The 8,424-nt window shown below is 40.9% G+C and overlaps 1 protein-coding gene across 1 annotated transcript; it reads left to right on the top strand.

The window, feature by feature from the left end:
* The first annotated feature begins 1,439 nt into the window (after positions 1-1,439).
* Positions 1,440-6,604, top strand: LOC107498622 (endogenous retrovirus group K member 18 Env polyprotein-like). The gene is made up of 3 exons (XM_016121952.2): positions 1,440-1,543; positions 4,783-4,920; positions 5,918-6,604. Exons 2-3 carry the CDS (start codon positions 4,813-4,815, stop codon positions 6,602-6,604), a joined length of 795 nt encoding a protein of 264 aa, XP_015977438.1. The 5' UTR covers positions 1,440-1,543; positions 4,783-4,812.
* The last annotated feature ends 1,820 nt before the right edge of the window (positions 6,605-8,424 follow it).

Genomic DNA, 8,424 nt, shown 5'->3' with positions numbered 1-8,424 from the left:
TCAGTGTTGGTGGCTCTGCTGTAGGCCTCTGTCCCCCAGTGCTGGATCTTCTGATGGCAGTTCTATATAACAGGGAGGGAGTACCCATGGAGGGCAGAGGTACCCTGGGTAGTAGAGGTCTAGGAGATGGCTGGCTGATGGAGACCAGGACAGACACCACAGCAAGAAGGGCTGTGTTCTGAGCTGACTCCCCCTTTTCCTCCTGCTTCCTTTCTATGTATCTGTCTGTGCTTTGCTCTGCTTTTATTACAAGGACCTTTTCTTTGGCCCTTCCCTGTCTTTGGCTCTCCTTCACTGCTGGAGACTGTATTTACAGAGGAGAGAAGAGGGGACTTTGATATTCTCAGCAGATCTGGATGCACCTAGATGCCCAAGAGTGGTTCGCTCCTGCTCTCTCTACCTGTTGATACCCCTCAAAGGGTTTCTCCATGGCTCCCTTAGGAAGAATGCCTTTAAACTTCTGTCCTGATTTCTCCATCCATAGGGCTACAACTGCTCTTTCTTCCTAGAATTCTACTTTTCTTATCTGTAGGGGACACTCTTTGTTGTTTCACAATACTATTATAATTCATAACTTAAAAACCAATTTTCTCCCATCATTACAAAGTGATATTAGGGAGCAGGGGTGGCAATTATGTGTGCATCTTAAATAGGTCCTGACTGTGGCATCATGATTACCCTACATTGGTCAAGTCAAGTGTATACACGTTCATTATATTCATTTGACAAGACAGGAAAATGTAACATATTTAAGTAACGTGTCAGAATCATTCAATATTCAAGAATAAAATTAACCTAAATAAACAGAGAGGGACCAAACAAGGGAAATTGGTTTTCAACTAAGGAAGGGTTGGAGGTATGTAAAAAGGGTAGCTCTAGTGCCCAGAGACCAGGGAATAAATGAAGATGTTGCACCCCCATCAGTGTCCACCATGTGATCACCATGTAGTCTAGGAGTGCCTGTTGGTTGTCTCTCTAGATGCCGAGGCTTCCTTTGCTGCTGCAAATGGCAGGTACCTGCTTTTGGCATCTGGGTCACATGAGCACCTTGTTGAACACCTGCAGTTCTGGTGGGATGCCTAGTGCTTGGAGCAACACTGTCATCAGAAGCACATGTGGACTCACACAAGGACACATTGCAGGGAGGGCGCACACGCCTGACCTATTCTGGAACGTCTTGCTCTAGGGACAAGGATATCACAGTGACAACAACAAGAAAAGATACTTAAGAGGAGATAGCTGAGAACACAGAGGTGGCTTTGAGACCGGATCTGGGAACTAGCTATAGATTGTATCCAGCTAATATCTACTGACCTTAGAGTAACAATTGCTTAACTGCAAAGCCAGCATTATTGTAGAACTTAACAAAAAGCCATGGAGCCAGTGGTGGGGGATGCTAGCATTGCCAATCCTCCTCTTCCTTATCCATGTTAGTAAAAGCATTTCCAGACTCCGACTCTTCTTCCTAACTGTCTCCGCAACAATTGGCGCCCAACGTGGGGCACAGAGAAGAGGGTGTGGAACTATACTGGAAACCGAAGGGGTAAGTTGCTCACTGCAAGCGATACCTTCAGCATAGTAGTTTTAGCACTGAAAGGGGCATATCCGCTCAGAGTAAGTGGTACTTTTGGCATAGTTTTTTTTAGCATAGTTTTTTTCTTAGCACATTTCCAGATTACACTGGAAACTGAAAGGGGCAGGTTCGCTCAGAGTAAGCAATACCTTCAGCATAGTTTTAACATAAGGAACGAGTATATGTGAAGAAAAGTCAATTTCATGAATTGTTTTTGTATATAGGTAAACATTGCTACTGGTTCAAGCCAGAAGGAAAATCCCAATTAAACGCTAAAGTGTGGAAACAAGTCATAAGAGCTTTACAGAGACCTTATCAACAGGGGGATCCTATCCCTGTTTCTGCTTAATCTTTATGCACTTTAATTTCTCAGGCTTTACAGCCTCTGCAATCTGACTCTGAGGATGCTGCAACTAACTTGGCAGCATGCCAAGAAGAACCTGAACCTGTTTATGAAAATCCTTAGAAATAGAGTCTAATAATGAGCGAAAGGAATCTACTGAGTCCTCATCTAAAGAGGAATGTGCAGTCCACATTCCTCCCAGTAAAGAGTCATATCAGGTTCTTTTGGCAGAGGTTAAAGCAGCCACAATTAGGGCCAACTAGAGGATATTTTCAAGAACCTAGAAAGCCCTCTGCACCACCTGTAAATACTTTATTTGGGGCCAAGCCTTCAGTTGCTGGTCCTGTTTCATTTACTTTTCCCCTTTCACCTGATTTGACTAAGGAAATAATGGATGAAGAGAGTAGTCGAGAAAATCCTCCTAGACAGACAGCTACTCCTCAGCTGATGGGGTTCCCTATAGTGAGACAGGATTTTCCCCCCAATAATCAATTTCTTCAGGGGGGCATCAATGTACACTATACCCCATTGGACCATAAATTCCTGAGAATGCTTAAGGAATCTATCAATCAATATGGTATGCAGTCCACTTATGTGACAGTCTTTTAAATAGTATAGCCACAGAACAATTGTTAGTAGCAGATTGGGAAGCTATTATAAAAACTGTGTTAGAACCAGGTCCTTATTTGCAAATGAAAATCTGGTGGAGAGAGGAAGGCCAACAGGTGGCTGGTAGAAATGCAGCACGAAACTCTCCAGGGGCTACTCTTGAAGAGCTGACAGGTTCAGGAAATTTTACCACCATTGAACAACAATGCCATTCGACTGAAGAAACCTTGTTTCAAGTGAAATTAATAGTGTTAAGAGCTTGGTCTCAAGTGGAGCCACCTGGGAAGCATCCTCAGTCGTTCACTAAAATTATGGAGAGTTACACTGAGTTTTTGTCTCAGCTAAATGAGGCCTGGCCATTGTCAGGGAGGTGGCTCTTCCTGAAGTCCAAGAATTACTCTTAGAATCTCTAGCTTATGAAAATGCAAATGCAGAGTGTCAAAGGGCTTTAAGGCCTCTGAAAGCCCAATGGGCATATTTGGAAGAATATATTAAAGCTTGTCATGATGTTGGCTCTTTAACACATCAAGCTAATTTGTTTGCAAGAGCTTTACAGAAAGGGTTTCAAAGTTCTCGAATGAAATGCTATCAATGTGGAAAACTGGGGCACTTTCAAAAAGACCTCAGGACAGGGAATAAGGAAGGAGGAAAAGTGGTGTATACAAACCCCCTAGTAGGGAACAGGCCTCCGACAAAAGAAAAATTAGAAGCATTACAGCAACCAATAGATGAACAGTTGGCCAATAATCATATTGAAACTTCCTCTTCTCCATGGAATTCACCAGTATTCGTTATAAAAAAGAAGTCAGGAAAATGGAGAAAGTTAACAGACCTAAGAAGAATCAATGCTGTTATTCAACCTATGGGAGCTTTGCAATCAGGGCTCTCTTACCCCACATTAATTCCTAGAAATTGGTTTTTAAAGATTATAGATTTAAAAGATTGTTTTTATACTATTTCTTTACAGCCTCGAGATAGAGAAAAGTTTACATTCACAATTCCTACTTTAAATAATGCTCAGTCTACTCAGCGATATCAATGGAAAGTGTTACCCCAAGGAATGCTTAATAGTCCTACCATGTGCCAAGCATTTGTGAATATACCTTTCCAAGAAGCGAGGGAAAAGTTCCCTTAGGGACTAGTGTAAAAATATTTTTATTTGGAAAAATTGCTCTGGAAAGGTATGGCTCGAGATAGCTCCTGAGAAAGGATAAGATTCTGTTCCTTACCGATATTTAGGATATAAAATCTTGCAATAGAAAATTACTCTTCAAAAGATAGAAATTAGATGGGATGTTCTCAAAACTCTTACTGATTTTCAAAAATTATTAGGCATTATAAATTAGCTCTGTCCTTCCCTCAGTATCCCCACATATGCTTTAACTAACTTATTTTCTATTTTAGAAAGGCCCACTGCATTAGATAATCCTTGAGAACTAACACCATTGGCCAAAAAGGAATTTTGAATGTTGCATTTTTGAAAGACACTCTTGTAGTCACAAACTTGCATTGCTCGAGTTTCATTATTGTGTGGTAAAAGTTATTCCTCTAACTTGAAATTTAAAAACTATTAATTATTTTCTCTTTCCTCTATTGATTAATTCGTCTAAAACTTAGAACATTTTAGCATGGAGTCAGCAGTGAAAATAACATGATTTTGTATTAGAGGTGAGAAAAGTAATGACTAAATTAGAAAATTCAGTGCTCTTTCAGGTACCTTTCTGTTCCTGTTTCTGTTGACCGGTCTCCAGGGGTCCATAGAGAAACTGGATGCAGTTATATCTCCCGGACCATGGCCAGGCTGCGGGACGCCGCCTCCTGTGCCCTGTTGTCAAAGTCTATTTATTGTCTTTGGTCTTGTCTGGGTTGTAGGTGGCGAACTTCTCTGGGCCCACCTACACCCCAATAATTGTCCTTGTCTGAGTGTCTGTTTCATATTCTCTGTGCAAGCGATGGGGGAAACCAGAGTTCACAGAAGACACCCTTGGGGTGTCTCCTGCAACATTTCAAAGAAGGATAAGCTTATAAAACAAAAAAGGGGAATATGGAATACCCCGAGACAAAGGCTTAATAGAGCATTATATATTTTAAATTTTTTAAATCAAGATGAACAAGGCGGCACAGCGGCTCATCGGCATTGGGTGAAACAGGCCAGTGAGCCTTTGCAGCAGCCAGTATACTACAAGGATTTAACAGGGGGATTGGGTGCCTGCTGAGGTACTGAAATGGGGCTGAGGTTTTGCTTATATCTCTACAGGGACAGAGAAGCTTTGAGTCCCAGCCAAGAATGTCAGGCTCTGGGAGCAGAGAGAAGTGGCAGGTTGTCACTGAGTCGGGGCAGGAGATAACTCCAACTTCTCTATTCCTTGCAATGACAGCCCTGATTATAGTACAGGTAAGTGGGGTACAAGCTGAGACAAGAAATTATTCATATTGGGCGTATGTGCCCAATCCCCCTTTAAATAAGGCCGTGGGATGGGGAGATGCTTCAGTGGTAGTTTATGTTAATGATTCTAACTGGATGCCTGGGCCTTATGATATTAGAGGCTTCTCAGGCCTGAAGAAGAAGAGAGAGTGATTGAGAACTATACGGTGGGAACAGAAGGGATGCCAATTTGCATGGGAGCTGGAGAGCACTGTTTACAGCTGGGTGCTCAAGCATGGTTGACTATTTTGCAGACTTCTGAACAGAATGCTGGGGTAGGTCACTTGTTTTTGTTAAGTATGGTAGGATTTAAAAATGTTACAGAACCTGTGGGTGACACCTCTCCACCTAATTTGCCATGGTGTGCCACTCCAAAAGTTCAGACGCTTGAAAATTGGGTCCAGTGGACCCAGTGTCGAGCTAAACAGGCTCAGGTTTTAGTTAATACTTCCTATGGAAGAGTCATTGATTGGAGTCCTTCTGGCTCCGCCCGAGCAAAGGGAGGAAAAGTAAATTTGCAGTGGCACCGAAAGATAGAGAATGGTTCAGTAAGTATTTCTTCAGACAGAACTAGTAATAACACAAGCGTCTGGCATGATGGAGGGTTTTCCCCCCCATCTCCTCAACTACCCCATCACGGGATACAGAATCATATCTGGAAGTTAGGAGCTGCTTTATTTCCCATGCATGCATGAAATGGTTTCATAGTTCAATCTGGGAGTTCTTCTCATATCACCTTTCATCAGAATGTTACTCACTTTGCTCGAGCCTGTTTTCAGCTCCTGTATATTATTATGAAGGGAAAGGTGGGGTGGAATGAAACGTTAGGTTATGTTTCATGTAAATACTGTTCTTTTTACACTTGTATTAACTCTTCCATTCCTTTTAACAAGTCACATGAAAGTTTATATATTCTTAGAGCTAGAACTGGAGTATGGATGCCGGTTGATTGTCTTGACCCTGGCAGGACTCTCCTGCCACTATGATATTGCAGCAACTGATGGCCCACGTTAAAAGAAGAGCTAAAAGATTCCTTGGCATGCTGATCGTGGCTGTTATGAGTATCATCACTGTTACTGCTGCTGCCGCCGCGGCTGGAGTGGCTCTGCATCAATCTGTACAGACTGCTGATTATGTTAGAATCTGGCATCGGGATGCTGAACAGTTATGCACTTCTCAAAGACAAATTGACTCTGTATTGCAAAGTCAAGTAGCAGATTTACAGCAAGCAGTTATATTGTTAGGAGATCAAATTTTTAGTTTGCAGAAACGTGTGCAACTTAAATGTGATTTGAATACTACTTCTTTTTGTATAACTCCTGTATTATATAATGAAAGTATGTTTAAGTGGGATAAAGTAAGACAGCATATTTTAGGGTATGGCAATGCTTCAGGTTTAATTGCCAATTTGCAAACATATATTGCTGACACTTTTCAAAAACAGCTTCCTGAATTACAGAGGATCGCAGTGCTACAAAGCATGGTCAATAGTATTGAAGACTTGCATTCTATTCCACTAATTCATGGGTTATTGAACTCATCTATCGTTTCTTGGATTGTAATTTGTTTGTTTCTTGTTTTTCTGGAAGAGATTCTCAAGAAGCCAAAGACTAAGAAAGACTCAGGCTGCTGTGTTCTCAGTGATGCTGAATAAAATTCAGCACAAAGAAAAGGGGGATATGTTGTGAGAAATGCCTGCAGTTCTGGCGGGATGCCTAGTGCTTGGAGCAACACTGTCATCAGAAGCACATGTGGACTTACACAAGGACACATTGCAGGGAAGGCACACACGCCTGACCTAATACATGTGGACTTACACATGATGCATTGTAGGGAGGGCACACACGCCTGACCTATTCTGGAACGTCTTGCTCTAGGGACAAGGATATCACAGTGACAACACCAAGAAAAGATACTTAATAGGAGATAGCTGAGAACACAGAGGTGGCTTTAAGACCGGATCTGGGAACTAGCTATAGTTTGTATCCAGCTAATATCTACTGACCTTAGAGTAACAATTGCTTAACTACAAAGCCAGCATTACTGTAGAACTTAATAAAAAGCCACGGAGACAGTGGTGCGAGATGCTAGCATTGCCAATCCTCCTCTTCCTTATCCATGTTAGTAAAAGCATTTCCAGACTCCGACTCTTCTTCCTAATCATCTCCGCAACACACTTTCTACTGGAAAAACCCTTCTGCAACCCTGCTGTTAAGAACATCTGGACAACGGGATTTCTTGCTTCCCTCCCCTACAGTATAAGGAAGAAAAAGAAAGAGTAAAGTTGAAAGACCAAAAATAATCAATTCCCCTGAAGCAACTAAGTTGCATGTAGAATTCATAATAAGATAGTATTGAGCATTGGGGGCTCAGCAATAGCTCTGGAGCCAGACTGCCAGGTTCAATCTCTGCCTCTTAGCAGGACAAGGATCTCTATGCTTCAGTTTCCCCACCAGAGTAGTGATAAGAGAAATACCTCATAGAGTTATGGTAAGGATGAATTAATGTACATGTGGTCCTTAGAACAATGTGGTCCTGAAATATTCATTTTTTTGGTTGCATTGCGATTCCATTTTTAAAACTCTCGTTTGGTGGAAATCAATTTTAGAGAAGGATATTTTGATACTCTTTAATGAAGTAGCTCACATTTTCAAAATTCATAAACTCCTGGGATGTTCTCTCTGAACAGAGAGCCACATAACATGAAATGTGTATGACTGAATTATACCATAGACCTTAAGCTTTAACCATTCCGAGTAATAGTTTTTCCTCATTTTTTTTCACAAAAGCTCTTAAAATAATACAAATGTTTAAAAAATAAAATTAATTTTTACTTATACCCTTCTCTCAAGAAATGCGAAATATAAAAAAGAAATGCAAAATACTGTGGATTGAGAAAAAAATGATAGCTGACTATAATGATGTAAACATTGAACTTGCAATTGAAAACTTGGATCTGGGTCTCAGTCTTGCCTTTTACTACTGTGTAACTTTAAGTCACTTAAATATTGCCTAGTTTTATCTTCTTTCACCATAAAGTGAGGAGGGAATTGATTTCTACAGTTCTCTCAGCCATTTTAGGTTGCTGTTCTACGTTAACCTAGTATACATTGAGATCTAATTGATTCAATCAAGAGATGTGACCCCATACATATGTGTAATCAAGTTGCTTACTGATGAAATAAAGACCATGTGAGGGTAAGGGTCTTGATTTGAGTCTCAAAGTCACTAACTGTACAAATGCTACCCGCTAGTTGTCTCCTGTGCTATCGACCTAAAATGCTCAGCTGTTGATAACTGTGAACAGGCTTGGTTTTGTAGTTAGTACGCTTCACTTTAAGAAGGCAAGGTATAGGTTATAATTTCAAATTTGACATGAAAAAAATAAAGATTAATGACTTTCAATACAAAATAATTTTTGATGTTCAGAACTCCCGTATCATTTTATAAATTTCAAAATAGCCTGGACATTTC

The sequence above is a fragment of the Rousettus aegyptiacus genome, unplaced genomic scaffold, assembly GCF_014176215.1.
Source record: "Rousettus aegyptiacus isolate mRouAeg1 unplaced genomic scaffold, mRouAeg1.p scaffold_m13_p_12, whole genome shotgun sequence".
NCBI classification, from domain to species: Eukaryota; Metazoa; Chordata; class Mammalia; order Chiroptera; family Pteropodidae; genus Rousettus; species Rousettus aegyptiacus.
This window is presented reverse-complemented; position numbering and strand designations above follow the sequence as displayed.

Bases quoted from the DNA above. Each gene is read 5' to 3' on its own strand.
- LOC107498622 (XM_016121952.2), top strand. From the start codon at position 4,813: ATGTCAGGCTCTGGGAGCAGAGAGAAGTGGCAGGTTGTCACTGAGTCG. The intron at 4,921-5,917 runs GTAAGTGGGGTA...TGACCCTGGCAG, and splicing joins CAGCCCTGATTATAGTACAG to GACTCTCCTGCCACTATGAT.